This window comes from Juglans regia, chromosome 1 (assembly GCF_001411555.2).
Source record: "Juglans regia cultivar Chandler chromosome 1, Walnut 2.0, whole genome shotgun sequence".
Taxonomy (NCBI): domain Eukaryota; kingdom Viridiplantae; phylum Streptophyta; class Magnoliopsida; order Fagales; family Juglandaceae; genus Juglans; species Juglans regia.
This window is the reverse complement of record NC_049901.1, coordinates 42,945,485-42,964,353: the sequence shown is the minus strand read 5'-3', so window position 1 is coordinate 42,964,353 and position 18,869 is coordinate 42,945,485. Positions and strand designations below refer to the sequence as shown.

The following is an 18,869-nucleotide window of genomic DNA, read 5'->3' as shown; positions in this document are numbered from 1 at the left end:
AATGGCTAATTATATATACAGTGGTGAAATGATCAGACAAAATAATTAGGGTGCATGTTCCAAATTAAGAAAAGTGAATAAACTCTATGCAGTGCAAAATATATTAATCAATTATAATTAAAAGTTAATGATTTTTTTGCCTACCTGAATTGTATGGTCGTCATTGAGTGCAATGAACTTTCTAATATATATGATATAAAAAGACGTTGATCGAGTGAGTTTAATTGGTGCCGCTACATGTCATTTTCACTGTACCTGTATGTTTTCTTATGTTGCAAATGGCAACTTGGCAAGCACATATATTTACGATTCCTAGGTTCATCTCTCTTTATTTCCTCTTGCTGATATGCTCTTTTAATTTCTTTCTTTTTATTTCACAATACACACATTAATGTACTTAACCCATTTCGTAACACTGAACCGACTAGACTATATGACAATTTCTGGGTGTGTGTTTGTGAATGAAATATGTGAAACCTTCTTAGAGGGTTAGAACAAAGCCCTTAGCATGGCTTTTATTCTATTAGTTTTAGGATGAAAGTTTCCAACCCACTTCGGGTGATATATGCTACTTATAATGCCGTGCAGAAAGCATGCATGAGAGGTGTTATCATGGCGGCTTGCGGTTGAATTATGTCTTTGTGGAAGTGTTGTAAGCATGCACATCTCCTATATATTATCTTTCAGGTCTCTGCATAGAGGATGAGGATTTTAAACCCATGTGATAAAATTTGAACTCCCATACTAGCAATACGCAAGAAATCAATGAATCAAGAAAGGAAGGAAAAGAGATTCTCTTAGCTAGCATCCAAAGGACCTTGAGGCTCTGTTTGAATGTTAAAAGTAATATCATATAATTTGTGAATAGTAATAAAATAGTCCGATAATAGTTGTGTTCCCAGACATATCCAGAGAGACGAGTGAAGGAATAAAGAAAACATAATGCTTGAATTATTTTGAGTAGACAATTCTACAAGCAGATAAGGGATTATGATCCAAAATAACCGGAGGACAAGGAATTATATATAAACACCATAAATCTTGTTCGGACGTTGAAATGAGATGAATAATTTGTAAATGATAATGAAATAATTTGTGAATAGTAATAAAATGATTAGATTATTTTTTGTATTTTGTTTAAAAATTTAAAAAAATTATAATTATTAAATTATGATTAGATTAGTGTACGAGTTTTTTGGTTGGCTTTTGTTAATCATATTGGACCTTTGTTAGTGTGGTATTGGCTCAAAAAATATATAAGCATGTCTGGTTGTCTTGTTGGCAACTGATTACAACCACAGGGGCTATGATGTCGTATTTTTGGGTCTAAGATGGATTTCAAAAGGCCCATATGGCCGTGCACGTATGTATGAACAAAAAAACCGATACTTGGGTCATTTCAAGTATTGAAATTACAATTAACTATTTTACTGTCAGCAATGGCTGTGTACTGCCCCTAAAATAGTAAGGGTAAAATCGGAGTTCTGTGTTTAGCCACCTCTCTCTCTCTCTCTCGCGCAACACAAACAATGGAAGCCGTTTACGACTCTGAACGGACAAAGGAAATGGATCAGCAGAAGCAGCAGAAGATGAACAAAATTATTTGCAGGTGAAAACCCCATATATATGTATTTATTGTATGTGTATGTGTATGTGTGGATGTATGTAAGTGTATGTTCTTAAAGTGGGCAGCTTGTGTTGTGATTGTATGAATTGCTTGGTTCCTTCTCGATCAAAGTTGGGATTGCTTTGCCCGCTTTGAGTTTTCTTGAAACGTTGTCTTGTGCTAGCGAAATCCGAAAACTACTGTGTGGTATAGTGTTTTTTCAAAATTTACTATCGTAATTGGTCGCCGGACGTTATGGAATACTAGGATATGACTGATAGCATCTGGAAAATGGGAATTTTGAACTAATTCACTAAAAAACCATCTTGTAAGGTTGAAAGATTGTGTTTTAGTATGTTGTGAATTTAGGAGAGGATTGTGTGGAGAAGGAGAGGGAGTTCTTACCGGAGGCTTTGTAATTTCCCCAATTAGGATTGTGAATTAAAATGCTGTTTAATATATTTAATTTAGATGGGATTTAGATTGGAGTACAAGGGAATTAAGATAAAGAAACTGCATCCTTCAAATACCAACAACATCAAACGAAATATTCTTGGTCGATAGCTGACACAAAAGCACCAAGATGTTGGTGGAGGTCTGTTATGGGGACATTGGCAAGTTTATGATCTCCACGAAGAGCATACTCTGGAGAAATTGGTGAGATTTTGGCAGAGTGAGGTAAGGTTGCCGGATGGGTTGACACTGTAGCAAGCTGGTGGTGAACTAGTGAGATGTCAGCTGAGTGGAAAAGGTTGTTGGATGATGTAATTACCGGCAGGAGACTATCGTGAGATGCCAGTGGGACAGGCTAGGTTGCTCAGATAGGATGCATGAGGCAAGTTGAGAAGTTTGAATTGTGTTGTTCATTGATTGGTTGGTGTCTCTCTGTCATGAGGCATGATTTATTTATACACTGTCACGGAGCTTCCTAGCTGCTGATTAATTGCCTTAATTCTGAAGTCACAAGGATGTTATTGCTGTATACATGCTTATCAAAACAAGTTATTGCTGTATACATGAAAGTGGTAGCTGTCAAATGTCAATTTTCTGTGTAATGTGTATATATCTCCCAGTTGACCATTAGAGAGAGGTGATTTCCATATATGCGAAAATGATTGGTGAATTCCTCTTCTGCTTTCAAATGTCATTCAAGTGATATTCTCTCACATATGCTGTCTGTCACAAGGTAGTAGATATTTGGTTGACAGCATTTGACTCAATTAACGTGTAGATCTAAAACCTATAATTCCACTGTTGATTTCAACCTGGCATCACTTTAGTGCTTCAATCCAATGTGCATACTTGTGATGCATTTGGAAGGTTGGTTAGTATTCTCGCCCTGAAATCAGTTTCATAGCTTGGAAAACCTTTAAATCCTGAATTTGATTTGGTCCAAATTCAGGGTTGTGGACCAGAATTTATGCAATTGAGTTGGTATGGAAGAGACATGCTGAAAAATCATATGGTTTCATTTGCATTTAAGGATTTAAAACCAAGAGACGTCACTAGTAATTTTTTCTTTTAATTTGACCATATTGTGACACCTAGGAGTGTAAATTTAAATCGAGAAACTGGAAAACCGGACCGGACCGAACCGGACAAGATGGTCCAGTTTTGAATCGGTCCGGTCCGGAACCGGTTCTTATATTATGAAAACCAGCCAGAACCGGTCCGGTTTCGGTTTCGTATTTTCAAGAACCGGACTGGACCGAACTGGACTGGTTGGAAAAAGTATATATATAAAAATTAATTTTAAATATTATACAAAATATTTATATATATAAGTTTTATATATAATATATAATAATATATTAAATTTTTATATATAATATATAATTATATATCATATATGAAATAATTTCATATTATAATTTATAAATTATAACATAAAATGTTAATCTTAAATATGAACATTTGTAATTTGTTTGATCATATGTTATTAATATAATTATATATAAGATAATGTTATTATAATTTATAAAATAAAAATTTAATCTTAAAAATAAAAATTTAATTGATCATATGCTTTAAACATAATATATATATTAAATTATTAATAATATTTTATTATAAAAAGTAATATTTTATTATATGTTTTTTATATTTTAAAAAAATGGGAAAACCGGACCAGACCAGACCGGAAACCAGTAAAACCAGATGTACCGGTTTAAGAGGGTAATCGGGGCGTAATCGGTTTTGAAAAATGAAAAACCGGTACATACTGGTTCGGTCCTAAATTTTGTCCAAAACCGGACCAGACCGGACCGGTTACACCCCTAGTGACACCCCAAGAACTCCAATATTTGCTATATCGATGATTTGGATGACTGCTCTGGACAAGTTCGGAAACTTTTCACTCTGCTTTTCTCTCTCTCTCTCTTTCTCTCTCTCTCTCGTTTTGTGTAGAAGGATCTTGATAAACCTTTCACTGATTAAATTCAGATCCGAAGTCATAAACCTTCTCAAAGCAATAGATCTAGCCAACATGCTTCTTCAGGTCTGTGCTCTACTTCAATTTCTTTAAATTATTAAAGACACTGGAGCTCTTCTTTCAGTTCTTCAGAATTTTCTGATATTTCAATGCAAGTTCAACTAATTAGGTTTAATTTTTTTATGACTTGTTCACTGTTATTACAATATCTAAAACTGTGTGATTCTTCTCTCCATTCTTTTTTAACAATTTCATTTTTTTCACATTCTTTATCTTGATTTTTTTGTTCTATACTTGATTTCTAAAAACATATAGTTGAGTGGTAGTTCAGGATCTTTATATCTGGATTTTAGGCATGTACACAGGGAGTTAATGCTTGTTCATTTTCCCCACCCCATAGCTGTGTTTAAGGGTTCATCTTTTAGATAGATCATGAGCTTTGATGTAACCCATATAGTTATATACAATACAATCGACCATGCTTCCTAGTTTGGGAAAGGATAACTTATGTTTTGGAAATCTGGTTATCTTTGAGTAGAAAGTAAGGCACCATTAATTAGTTAAGAGTATAGGTCGTGGTTTAAAAATAGATTTTAAAAAATGTTTTCAGAAAACAAAAAGAAACTCGCAAAGAAAGTTCTTTCAAATGGAAACAGAAGAAATCTAGCAGTGTAAAAAACTCAATTTTTTTTCCTTTTTCTTCTCTCTGTTTTTTTTAAGAACAGAAAATAGTTATCAGATAATTGCTCCAAGCTTGCCCAATGTAACTACTAAATCAATATCATCTATGCTATAGATTATGCACTTTGATTTGTGTCTACCCATGTGTACTATTGTGTACTTGGCTGGTGCCTCCTAGGCTTCTTTATGATGGATTTACTTTGAACAAAAAAGGACCTTATGTGGGTTGGGTGCGTGTTAGGTGTTGTTTTAACTGAACCAACATATGACTCAGCTCCTTGCATTTTAAACTCAAGACTTATAACGTTAGAACAATGATCAATGCCTAGATAATAAGGTTACACTTCAACCATTCTGACCCTATCCACATTTTTCACTTGGTATTATTATATGCAGAATGAAATATGTAAAACTATAATGTCTCACATGTTCTCTGTCCTCCTGTTTCAGTATCTTTTCATATGCTATATCGACCATTTTTTCATCAATCGCTATTTTCATCTCACTGATCGCTGATTCTAATCAGACATCTTTTACAATCTTGAACAATGATGGTGTGTTTTCATGGGATATTTATATGGAACGATTATATTACTCTTATGTGTATTGCTCACCAACACCATTGCTAAGTTTTTAAGATGCTTCTTTTGTCTGCTCAATCTCTCTAATACACAACTTTTATCATAGGCATTTTTAATTTTTCTTTCTTCTTTTCTCCAATCTTGTTGGTATGAAATAAATATGTTAGTAGTTATAAGAAGACCTGTTCGACTTCATTTTCTCATTCATGGAACTTACTGATCCCCACTGCGCATGATTAAAGACCATAGCAGTCATATGTTTTGACCAAGGATAATTTCCGTAAGGCCACATTTATCTTGATGCATACAGAATGGAGTTCGCCTTCATGAAGATTCATTCATTAGTGAGAGCAATATGCTTGTTGACAGCTTTTCTTGGATCTGTATGGGACTCATGGATAGATTTGAACTTTAGATATTGCATCTGTCGACCCAGTTGATGAATGCTGAATTTCTTGGCGGTACTTAACCATGACCATTTGTGCACGATCCTCCGATAAAGAAAACAAAATATTTATTTGGTCTTTTCTTTTTGTAAAACATTGTTTAAAGTCAATACATATTTTTGTTCAAAAATTAACTACTATGCATCATTGAAAATGGAGCTTAACATTTTGTCATTATATGGGTTTCTTAAATCAAGAGGATTTAGAGGTATTGCTTTTCCTCTGAGCGGATCTATTTGTGCAATCCTCTGTTTGTATGGATGAAAACCAAATAAGTGGCTTAGTTGATATCTGTCCTTTATTGTGAGGATTTTATTTCTAAGATATATTAGTTCCTAAAATGACAGATCTCTGATCCTATGCATGGAGATGTTATCATTCTCACTTTGAGGCATCCCAGGTTTGTTTTCTTCTTTCTTTTCAAGTGCTTTATGTCCCCATAAGATTAACAAAAAATTCTATGTAAAACAAACAAATTAACGTGTTAATGCGATAGTTGGCCTGGTGTTTAAGATTGCAATGGAACACTTGCTCATGTCTGGCTTTTAGTTATTTCACAATTTATTTTCATATGTGCACGAGGTTTTGTGTGCGAACCAATGTATCACTTAAATTTTAATGTCGTTTTATATGCAGAACAGTTCGAAGAAGGGTCAGTTTCATTCCAAATATCAAACTCCTTGTCGGATTCTCCATCTTCATTTCAGAAATATTTTATGTTTCCATCCACAATGAACCCATGAACCAGGAGGAGAGGGCACTTTTGATCTTAATGCTTTTAATTGGTTCCATGATTTTTATTCTATTGATTGAGATATCACAGCTGATTCCCCATAGACTAGCAGCAATAGAAGAACGAAGGCTGCTCCGTCTAGTTGGGTGGATCCAGGAAGCCCTACTTATTACATTGTCTGGTACCATGATTTACTGGAATTTGAGAACACCAGTGGAGCCACCAGTGATTATTAGCTATTCTTTTGTATAGTGTTTATTCCAGTTGTGCATGTTGTAATTCTATGGCTGAGTATTCATTTAGATGGCTTAATTTGCAAGTAATCGAGAATGATATTATTTGTGTGTATGAACCATTAACCACATATTCTTCACAGTGCAGTTTATATTTATTACTTCTTATAGTATTATTTTTAACTGTACAATGAGAATATAAACCATTTTAAAAGGACTAGAAAATATTATGTTGCTAACATGATATATACATGCTGTTTAACTCTTTATAAATATAATCATTTATATATGCACACATACAAATTATATAAAGATATTACAAAAGCTCAAAGTTGATTTATAAAAGTTTGTAAATAAAGTTATAAGATAAATATAAATAATTTATTTCGTCAAAATTAAATAGCTCACAAATAAGTTCGAACTCGTTCGACGAATAAATGAGCAACTTAAGAATATAAAATGTAATCGGGTGATATACTCAACTTGACTCATGTTAGATAAAAATAAGACAAATGAAATTTAACCATTCACTTGAACTTGATTTGTTTACACTCCATTATATTGTGCTTTTTGGTCATACATCTATAGCAAACTCTGGGATCTCCGACAGGCCCAGTTTGGATACAAGAATCATTTCAATTCATCTTATTTAATTATTAAAAAATTTTTAAATTTTTATACAAAATATAATAAACAATTCAATTTTTTCAAATTTTAAAATAATAATAATATTAAAAAATAATATTTTAATAATATTTTATTCAAATTTTAACTTTCATTTCAGCTTACTATGCGAATGGCACCGTCGCATTCCATAAATTAGATCTTACGATTAATGTAGTTATTGTTATTCTAGTTAGCACGAGGTCATTACAATTCCACATAGCAAAGAGATAAAGATCGAAAATGATATATGATGCTTAAACTTTACTTGATAGCACCATTGGCAATATGTGTTGGGAAAAACACCGACCAAGTTCTTGCCAATGATACCACAGACAAGTAACGGCCGCTCATCTAAATATCAAATCAATCGGTAGATCTCACTTCTCTTCTCCCATACCATAGCCCAAAGGGAGAAATTTCTATCGGAGTGGGTGGTACCTGAGAGTAACATGTAATATGAAAAATAAACAATTATACGAGACAAATTTACGTAATTCGGCAACACGTCTATATCCACAAAGTTGAAGTGGATTTTATTTCGAAACAAGTAGGAATGCACTACTAATACAATGTCTCTCCCTCACTTTTTCTCTCTCTCTCTCACACACACACAAGGGTTGCCTCTCTCTTTTTCTCTTCGTTTCATGTTGCTCAACACTAATTTCAAAACACATAATTACATAAATATAGGCATGTGGCAGAAGCCCTAGAAAAACAAATTTTGGGTTATTTACTCGAGCAACCTATCAATCAAGCCTCGAGCGAACTCTCTGTTCGATATTTGCTTGAACGACCTGTTGCGTGAAACTCAAGCAAACTCTTTGTCTGCGCTTTCCTTGAGCATCCTATCGCGTGAATGTCGAGTGAACTTTCTGTTTGGAGTTTTCTCAAATCATAAAACTAGCTTCCACAAACCCAACAATCTCTCACTTGGAGACTGGTTCAACCACAACCATTAACTACTGTCTCCAGCAAAAGACCTTCACACTCTGCAGCTCACAGCTCCTGTTTTCAAGTTAGAAGACCAACTTAAATTGTGCACTCTCATGTAGTGCCCACAATCAACACATCTGCACGGCAACTCTAAACTTCGACTGCACTAGGAATTATTGGTCTTGTACCGACCCTGGCACATATCAGAGAACCAATAGCTAAGACCCCATTCTCTAACTTGGGTGATTGATCCCTCCTGCTGCTGCCATCCTGCTCAGTCTTTAGCTGACATGCCCACCTTTTGTGCAGTATCTGCTTCCTCCTCGAAAGTCTAGTCAGCTTATTCCCAACTAACTCCCACTTACTCAATCTCCCATCTTGCATGGTTCACCACCTTCAGTCATCAGGATATAGTTCGAGGTAGGTGAATACTACGAATAGGAGTGTACAAAAACTGGCCAAATAGGCCGTAACCAAGTCAACCGACTGTCGAAGTACAAAATTAGCCGAAACAGACAGGGAACTGGTCGGTCGGCGGCAAAAATATCCCAAAACTGACGTCGGCCAATTCGATTTCGGTTCGAACCTGTTTTAAACTGTCGAGTCAGCCGACCAGATATATATTTTTATATTTATCATAGGTAAAACGACGCTGTTTCACTTAAGCTTAAGTGAAACTGTGTCGTTTTACACGTAACGGATGCAAAAAAAAAAAAAAGTGAAACAAAGTCGTTTGGTATTAAATCAAATGACATCGTTTTACACGTAACGTATTAAGAAAAGAATATAAGTCAAATGGCGTTGTTTGATTTTACCTCGTCTCCTTCCTTCTCCCATCTTCTTCTTCGATTTCTCTCATTCTCTCTCTCCTCTCTCAGACTGCAACTCTTTCTCTCTCATAGACGAATAGATCAGCCACTGAGAACTGCTGAAATCGGTACGACTGGTATTTCTCCTCCCCATCGGTTAGTCCAGTTGATTCTTCTATGAAAATGACCTCCATCTATCGACATCAATTTTTATCAAAAACCGCACCGATATGATCGGTTTTCACCCCTTACTACGGAGGTCTAGTAATCTTGGTGACCATGCTAGCAGCAAATGTAGGTGTACATGACCCTAGATCACCAAACGCTCTATCCTCGTCTCACACACATATGCTTCGCATTGTGGTCTCAGAAACCTTCCTTAGGCTTTCATATTCATAAGGAATTGCAAAATTGGCCCCATTTTGCTTCCCCAACCTCACATTCAAAAGTGTGTTCCCCTCCTGATTCATGTGTCAAACCTACTGTGTCGCAACTCTATATTATCAAGCACATCACTAGATCCGGATGTTAAATACAGTATATATGTTCTCTAATCATGAACCAGAACCATCGCACCCTACGTGACCTTTCACGCACCTCCCAAAAATACTACTAAATGACAATTATCATCAAATTTTCGATAGAGATTATGTTTTTCTTAAACTCGAGAATGTGTATGACTTTCTATAAAGTCCACACACTCTTGTTTGGGAGTGTGATGCGTAGATCTCCCACTCACACTACAACCAGTGCTTTCTATTAGCCATGTGCAGCTTACCAAAATCACCAACAACATAGTTCTGCGTGATCTCTTAGTGTGAAGTGAATGGAACAAAGCCCTTGAATCCAACATTTAGTCATCAACTGGGCTTTGCACTGCAAGAAATAGAGCATTTTGTATCTCTTTAGTTACTGCATTCACATCATCATCCTCAGCTTCTTTGGATTCTGACAATTCCTTTTGATGTAGCCTATTTTGCCACAATATCAACAAGTGATTTGCTGCCCATATCTTGATTTGCTCTTGCTCATGTTCTTGGACTTTGACCTGCTATGTCCCCTACCCTGAGTGTTAATATTCAGGGTAGAACTTGAACCCAAGATCTCACTAGAATCTCTTCTGCGTATCTACTCAGTAAGAATCAGATCTCGGATGTCGTCATAATTTAACTTCATCTTTCCGACAGATTATTCATAGCCATTCTCATGGCCTCCCAACAATTCGACAATAATGCCAGTAGAATCAAATTATCAATGCCCGAATCTCATCATCAAACTCAATTTTGACAAACGACAACTGGTTTGTGATAGTGTTAAACTCATTCAGATGTTGGGCAACAGACGTACATTTTACCATCTTAAGGTTGACCAATTTCTTCATCAGATGCACCTTGTTATTTGCTATGGTCTTCTCCTTGATAACATTATGTGCAACTGATATTGACAAAGTGAGCAGTATAACCCCTAGACCTGTTGATCTAACAAGTTTCAATCAACATCCTCCATGTTGTCCAGCTTCTTCCCCAACAATAGAAGATGCGGCTTGGTTTGTTTTTGTAAATGAGATGAGATGAGTTGAGATAAAAGTTTAAAGTTAAATAAAATATTGTTAGAGTATATTTTTTTAATATTATTTTTATTTTAGAATTTAAAAAAGTTGAATTATTTATTTTATTTTGTGTGAGAATTTGAGAAAGTAATAATGATTAGATGATATAAGTTAATAAGTGTTTTGAAAACAAACTAGGCCTGCAGTCTCTGAAAACAAACTAGGCCTGCAGTCTCTTTCCATAGAGGTAGTCCTCTATCTACATCCTCCAGTACCTAAAGTTTGTGCTGTCAAACTTCTTGATTCAACCTTCACTTCGTCTCCAACCATCGTTCTCTCTTCAGACCCGAACCTTGGCTCTTGATACCAGTTGTTGGGAAAAACACTCACCAAATTCTTACCAACAATGCTACAGACAAGTAACAGGCAACGAGAAAAATAAACAATCACACAATCACATGGCACAAGATTTACGTGGTTTGGTAACATGCCTACATCCACAACGCTATAGAAGATTTTATTAAAAAACAAGTAGGAATACATTGTGGAGCAATACAATGTCTCTCTCTCTCTCTCTCTCTCTCTCTCTCTCTCAAGTTGCTCAACATTAATTTCAAAACATATAATTACATATATATATATATATATAGGCATGCAACAAGAATCCTAGAAAAATAAATTTTTGGGTTATTCAGCCTCGAGATAACTCTTTGTCTGATATTCGCTCAAGCGACCTATTGAGCTAGACTTGAGTGAACTCTCTACCTGAGTTTCACTCGAGCGCCCTATCGGGCAAAGATCGAGCAAACTTTCTGTCTAGCATTTCTCAGTTCATAAAACTAGGTTCCACAAACCTCAATATGACCCATATCTTCTCATCCGTCTTTTAAACATAGTGCTAAAACACACGCAAAGCAAAACTGACATGGTTTTAAGCTTCAATGGGTTAAGATGAGCCTATTAAAACCCTTGTCTCTCCATTAATATGTAAATCCCAAGTTACCAAATGCAATACATTTCACACTCAAACTACCACAAACTTTCAACCTGCATTCTAAGTTAAAATCCAATAATTCAGAATGTGCCACATCACCTTTTTTAAAAATCTATTTTGATAGCGAGAATTAATAAGTATGTTGTTGTTCGATAGTTGAGGATGTAATGTGTCAAAGTTTGATAGTTTGTGATGCAAACCAGAAATAGTATGCTGGTTATTAATGGTTTTTCCTTTAATATAATTAGACAGCCTCTGTTTTAGTCTGTTTTACATGGCATTTTGTGTTAATCATATGGGGGGACATAAAGCAATCTGAAAACTAATAAGTTTTATATTGACGATATTAGAAACATTATCAATTTGGATAGCAGGGGCCTGGTGCCACTACCATATATGGAATGTTGAGATTTATTTTGGTGGGTCAAGTTTGCTTTCTGTCAAATCCAAGGATCAATAAAATGGGTTGAAATCTTTGGACTTTTTTTTTTCTTTTTATATATATATATATATATATATATATATATATTTTTTTTATCAAGAAGAAGAAGAAATCTTTGAAATCTTTGGACTTGGAGCTCTTTCTATTCTGTTCTTTCATGTATATTTTGAAAGCTTTTGATTGATATCTAAATTACTAGAAAGGAAAGTTGGAGAGGAGCCATCACAATAATGCTGGGTGGGAAAGATTTGATGCCTGAGGCTCAACATTGATGAGATTTCTGCATGTAAATATTAATTGATTGAACCACCCCAATAAACCCTCAAACATTCAATATGGTTGAAATGGGTTGAGATTTATATGGATATGTAAAAAATGGAGGTTATTTAAGCAAATCAAATAAATTTCCTTACATTTCTCTTTTTAATGGTGACATTCTGTTCACATGGAATAGCCCTAAGATAAAGGGAAGAGGCTGGAGATCTGTCTGGCGTCTGTTCCATCGGTTGTTGAACGAAATTCAGTTTATCTCAAATTAATTATTGATGAAATTTATTATTTTTTTAATTTTTTATAAAAAAATTAAATTCATTTCAACCTATTTCATATATTTCAACTTAAAAAATTAAACTCATATCATTCTAAAAAAATTAAACTTATTTCAGCAAGACTTACAAAATAATTCTATTTAAAATTCAATTCAACTCGTTTTAACGTTCAAACCTGAGCCAAAAAGTTCTGCATAATCCACAAAAGCTACCACATACTGCCAGCCGGAAACCTGAAAGAAAAATACAACAAAATATGCTTTATGTTCTGTTAATAGGTTTTTTTTTTGTCCTTTTTTTGGTTTTAGTAAAATGAAATTTGTGGGAATTACTTAGACCATGCAGTTGTAAACACAAAAGCAAAGTAATTCAATAAAAATAAATATGAACAAGTTTTCAAGCAATATCTTATACTGCAATAATTGAGGTAGACAAGATAATGCAATTGATTACAATCCCATCTTTTCAACTTTACACGCAACGGGATTGATTAGGACTCCTTCTAACCCATATTGAAACTCCCAAAATCTTGACAAAATTGATTTTGATAATCAAACAGATATAATAGAAATTGAAAGGAAAAAAAAAAAAAAAAGGAAGGAGGAACAAACAAAGGAATTACATGAAGAAATGAAGATGAAAGAGAGAAAGATTCACTGGGGACAGGAATTCTGAGATGGGCTCAACCTCAAAAGTTCCTCCAAATATTCAGCTCCTAAGTCCTCCAAAACCACCACTTTCTGTGGCCTCATCATCTCTTCTTTCCCTTTACTTCTCCTAGACATGGATTTTCTTCTCATGGAGTGCTTCCTCTTGAGTGCCACCACAGGTGAGCAGCCCTCCTCATAATTCCCATCCTTCATATCTTGCAGAGACTCCCTGACCACTTCCACCGTAAAATTGAGCACAGCCAAGGTTCCCCTCATTGAAAATGCAGCCTGGTCGTATGCTAGCGCAGCTGCCTCTGCACTGTCAAAGGTTCCAAGCCATACTCGGATTCCATGCCTTGTTGAATCCCTTATCTCCGCCGCGTACTTTCCCCACGGCCGCCGCCGAACCCCTCTATAGGACTTCTCTTTCTTGTGATTTGCCTCTTCTTTGTCATTGGAAGTGACTTCCTCTTCCTTGACAACACCCTGCATGGAATTGGCTGTTTCCCATGTTTGTGTAGAACTTCCCTTGGCTATGACATCCATAAGTAGCATTTCTTCAGAGTCATCAAGGTTGAAGGGAAGTGAACTGTGGTGGAAAAGAAGCTTATCCCACGGGAAGGATTCATCCAGTGATAATGATTCTTGTGAGAATTCTGAACTTGGGTACTGATCAAAGTAACAAGACTCCATGGTGGAACTAATTGAGGGTTGGAGATTTCAACGTTTTTGGGTGGTCTTGGTGTTGTAGCTATGTTGGTATGACAAAGGTTGGAAATACCAAAGCCTTTATATGCCCAAAGAAGAAAGAACGGACGATTTGAATGGGAAAGAGAAGAAGATTAATAGGACTCAAAAGATTAAAGCAAGTTTGAAAGCAAGATCATTGAACAAAGGAGGATGTCCCAAGATCTCAACCATGATTTAGTGGAAATGACAATCTAGGTCCAGATAATGGGGGTTGGGTGATTTGAGCACGTTTGTCAAATGAGCATGGCGGCGAGGTTGGACCCATTATTACATATGTGGTGACGCGCGTATTTTATTATCGTGTTATGGATCATTCTGCTTGTCACCATGAATAAGATTGCCGCCTGCCCTGTCCAGCTGCATGTTGCACCAGCATCATCTATTGCTGGTGCGCGCTAGCTTTTCCTACCAAAATTAAATCATCATAATCATAATAGTGACAGTAATTCTTTTCTGAATATTTATTAGATTTTAGGCAAAAAACTAAAAGGAATCTCGACCTACTTCTAAAAGCCATAGCTAGGAAGATGACAATTAGAAGGTGCCTGTGTAGTAATAGTAGTGGTAGTAGTGTATAAGTTGGGCTTTGTTCCACGTAAATTATGCCTTGCAGAACACTCATCATGTGAATTTTTTGCTTATAATGCTCATCTCATAGGTGGAATATTATATTTTGGTGTAGCCTCAAGCGTTGTTATCTTTGACTGGGGGGACTTTCTTGAGCAATCTAAACTGAAGATGATCAGGACTTTCACGCACGTAGTCCATTCTTCTGGATCGAGGACTCTCATTTTCAAGATTCAAACCTTTTTTATCCAACCTTCTTTGGACTTTGAAACAAAGAGGACCTGCATCTGGACATGAGTTGATGAAAAACCACATTCAAGCACGTGTTAACATCGATCTCAGCGGTCAGCTGTCATCCATCCATGCTGCCCTCCATTCATCCGCAATCATTTCACTCTTTTTTTCTTTGCTCCACTCTTTCATATTTTCAGCTAAACTAGGTTTCCATTAAAGAATCAAGAATAGAATATGATAAGATATATACTTTTCTCCTCTCAAATTAGAGATTTTACAATTAAATATTTAAAAGGAATTATTTTTTAATATTAATATCATCCAATTATGTTTTTTTTTTTAAATTGATCGATAATTTTTTTTGTTACACAAGAAATAAAGATAATTTTTTAGTAAATTTTGAAAAATAATTTATTCCACAAAATGTGAATGCTCTAAAAAATAGAGAAAAAGAACAAGAAATCGATTCTCTGCTTCCCTCACGTGAGTTATGAGTCATAAGAATACGGTGGCTGCTGCATGTCTACGTGCACGCAGGTCTGACGGTCCGAAATTTTTGGACCCGTTTTGTTTATTGGAAAATATTATTCCCACATAAAGTTTCTAGCGAAAATTTCTACCGAAATTATATTATATTTATTTTATTTAATGATTAAATAAATCTTTTTAAATGAATTTGTGATTTTTTTATATTTTTTTAAATATTTAAAATGTTTAAAAAAATATTGAAAAAAAAAAAAAAAAACTTTTGCCTTACATAAAATCTCTGTGAGTGTAGCAGAGTCCTTCGTGAAATGATTTTCATGTTCCCAATGATTCATGGTATCTGGACCCTTTTTTTTTTTTTTTTTTTTCCTTCCTATGAGCCAGCTTAAAATGAATTGAAATTAAAATTAAAAATTAAATAAAATATTATTAAAATATATATTTTAATATTAATTTTATTTAAAAATTTCAAAAAAATTAAATTATTTATTTGATTTAATATAAAAATTTTAAAAATATTATAATAATAAGATCAATCGAAAGAAATTATGAAAAAAAACGACATTTACTTTCTTAATATCGATAAATTAATATTCAATAATAAGAGGAGCCCGTACCCCACATCTATTAATGGCTGCTTCCTACCCACAATCTTATCTTGTTCAAGCTTTTAACCATGCATCCTGCTACGTCACGGGATGAACAGTCAACCTTAGTACGTACGTTGGCACCATCGTCACTTTCTAGATGAAAATAAATAAATAAAATATTTTTAGGGCTTGTCGCCTTCTTTTGATGCAAAAAAATAATGTCAAGCATAGTACTCCTCGAGCCTCTAGATTTGGAAGATAAAATAAAGTAACAAATTAAGGACAATCGGCCAACCTCATGATCAGATATATTTCAGTAAAATTAAGTGTTATTATTTTTTTTTTTTTATACAATTTTCATTGCACTTTTGGTTTGGCGGTCATGATGACCAGTTAGCTCATGATCCATGTTAATTTGTGATATATGTAATATCAGTATTTTTTTAATTTAAATTTCTGGGACATGCATGCATGGGGCCATGGAAATATGAACACTTGTGGGAAGGGTGCATGAACCCGTACGTACGTACGTATACATAAATTGAACGACGGCATACAAAAGATCAAGCTGTAGATCCATTTTTTCATTGCATCAAATGAAAAAGAATGTTGCAGACATTGTTTGTCTTTTGTCATTACTGATTATAAAGTAGTTGTGGGTCTATGCTGATCCATAAGACAAGGTTTTTTTTTTTTTTTTTTTTTAATCGAACAAATTTAAAATTCATATATATATATATATATATTATATTTATAACGTAGTCTATATTTTCTTTAAAGCAACTATTATGCAAAATTTATATATCTGTATTTATCATTAAAAGAACACCAATCACAAAAAGAATTTGTTTTTTTCTTTAGCAATTTTCTATATATAGGAGCATATATATAAAACAAATAGCCCTCGTGCAATTTCAACGATAGGCAATTAATTAATTAAGTGCATGCATGTAATCTCTTTTTAAGTTACTTTTATATATTCTTCTTGTTTTGACAGATGTTTGAAAGAGGAGGGGGATGACAATCTTGCATGCATCATTCCATTTTGGAATAATGCTTTGTGGAATTAATTATATAAATATATCTAATCCCCGCATATATATTTTGATTAGTTAAAAAGAGTATAGGGGTAAGCCCAATAATCCTTATCCCATTAATAAAGAATATTATAAATTTCTTGATAATTCCTGGCCACTAACCTAAGTTTATTGTTTTCTCTTAGAGCATTGGTATTGGATTGGCTATTTTACTCTTCAAATTTTGATTAATATGTAACTTTTTCACTTTTAACTAATCATTCAAAATTTAAAGTCTACATTGAATTAGTCATCACACTCTCTATAATAATAAAATATTATTATTTTTTATTTTTATATTTTTATAATTAATTTTTATTTTTTAATTAATTCTATTTTCATAACCTCTTATATTCATTTTCATTTTCACAATCCAATAAACAAAATTTCATCACACGATATCAATATTATCAAAACAATTCCATCAATCTTCAATGCAACCAAGTCAATTCTCACAGACATCATCACTCAATGTAAAGAAGATTGGCTGCCATCATTTGAAGGCTATACAAGGCTTTGAAGAAGATAAATGTTATAGAAACACTACAACAAATTGAAAGAGCTTTCAGTAATTCATCCGTTGAGACCAATTTCTAGCATGAGCATCCAGTCCACTAACCAAAAACCTTGCATTAAGCACAAAACCTGAAATCATAGATGTGCACACGATGACATCAACTGTGTTGCTTTCACCAAAAACCTTGCGTGCCATCCCCATGACATCCCTGCACTTAAAAGTATATATCTATAAGTGCACTCTTCACAAATAGATCCAAAGGCACACCGTGTCTTACTATGTAACCATGAATTTCCTTACCTTGTTTGAGACCTGTGATTTCAGTAACTGATGAAAGTAAGCTTGCAAAGGTGATCGAGTCTGGTTTGACACTAACAGATATCATCTCAAAAAACAAATTTGAAGCCTCACGCATAAACCCATTTTGTACAAATCCAGGAATCATTCAATTCCATGTCACCAAATCAGTTTGCGGTATCATATCAAAAAACTTACATGCATCAAACAAATACTGGCATTTTGAATACATAGCTAACAATGTGTTGGCCACGGAAGATTCCAGCTCTAACCCACACCTGACGACAAGTCCATGAATTAAGCTGGGTACCAAAACCAATCATTGCTTCTGAGGCACAAACTGATATTATACAAGCAAAAGTCATGGAATTAGGCCTAATTTCACTATTTCTCATTTCCAAAAACATTTTTAGAGCACTACTAGTATCTCCAGTTTTTACATAACCATTAAGCATGACATTACATAGAAAACCATCTTTATGTCGAATTCTATCAAACAAACATCGCGCATCATTAATACAATCATTCTCTGCATACATTTTGATCAAAGAACTACCCACAAACACGTCCAACTCAAAGCCCATCAACTGAATTGTTCCGTGAACCAACTTACCCAAATTTACATTATTCAAACCAATACAAGCCTTAATCACATAGGGAAAAGTACACTTATCAGGAAAAGTACCACAACCCAACATCTTAAAGTAAAATAACAAGGCAAAATCAAGTCGACCCAGTACCGTAAACCCTCTAATCATCCAGCTCCAGGGTAAAGAAGAGGACCTGAGTTCAAGCCTATAGAACATATTCTTCGCATCCATAGGATTTCGAATCTTACCGTGTGCTTGTCGTGGTGAAGAAAAGCTACCGCGGTGCCGTGCTGGAGAGTGCCGTCAGGGGAGAGAATGGTTGCGGGAGAGAATGTTTGCGGGATAAGAGAAATGAGGAAGAAGAGAAAGAGGGAAGAAGAGAAAGAAGGAAGAGACTTTGGAGAGGGAAGAAGAGAAGAAGAGAAAAAAAAATAGAAAAAGAGAACGGAGGAAGAGACGC

The 18,869-nt window shown here is 34.6% G+C and overlaps 2 protein-coding genes across 3 annotated transcripts; one reads left to right on the top strand and one right to left on the bottom strand.

Annotated features, from left to right (window-relative positions):
- The first annotated feature begins 1,419 nt into the window (after positions 1-1,419).
- LOC108995913 lies at positions 1,420-6,826 on the top strand. The gene is made up of 4 exons (XM_018971585.2): positions 1,420-1,609; positions 4,049-4,103; positions 6,093-6,145; positions 6,382-6,826. The coding sequence occupies exons 1-4, from the start codon at positions 1,530-1,532 to the stop codon at positions 6,728-6,730; spliced, it is 537 nt and encodes a 178-aa protein (XP_018827130.1). The 5' UTR covers positions 1,420-1,529; the 3' UTR covers positions 6,731-6,826.
- Positions 6,827-12,691: 5,865 nt separating this feature from the next.
- Positions 12,692-14,307, bottom strand: LOC108995921 (ethylene-response factor C3-like). Of its 2 annotated transcripts, none has more exons than XM_018971595.2 (2): positions 13,340-14,307; positions 12,692-12,885 (listed from the first exon to the last, which is right to left on the bottom strand). In XM_018971595.2, exons 1-2 carry the CDS (start codon positions 13,993-13,995, stop codon positions 12,861-12,863), a joined length of 681 nt encoding a protein of 226 aa, XP_018827140.1. In that variant the 5' UTR covers positions 13,996-14,307; the 3' UTR covers positions 12,692-12,860. The 2 variants fall into 2 exon arrangements, with proteins under 2 accessions (XP_018827140.1, XP_018827139.1); XM_018971594.2 differs by having other exon boundaries at positions 12,744-12,885; positions 13,275-14,307.
- Between the last annotated feature and the right edge of the window lie 4,562 nt (positions 14,308-18,869).

Bases quoted from the DNA above. Each gene is read 5' to 3' on its own strand.
- LOC108995913 (XM_018971585.2), top strand. From the start codon at position 1,530: ATGGAAGCCGTTTACGACTCTGAACGGACAAAGGAAATGGATCAGCAG. The intron at 1,610-4,048 runs GTGAAAACCCCA...GATTAAATTCAG, and splicing joins ATGAACAAAATTATTTGCAG to ATCCGAAGTCATAAACCTTC. The intron at 6,146-6,381 runs GTTTGTTTTCTT...TTTTATATGCAG, and splicing joins CTCACTTTGAGGCATCCCAG to AACAGTTCGAAGAAGGGTCA.
- LOC108995921 (XM_018971594.2), bottom strand. From the start codon at position 13,995: ATGGAGTCTTGTTACTTTGATCAGTACCCAAGTTCAGAATTCTCACAA.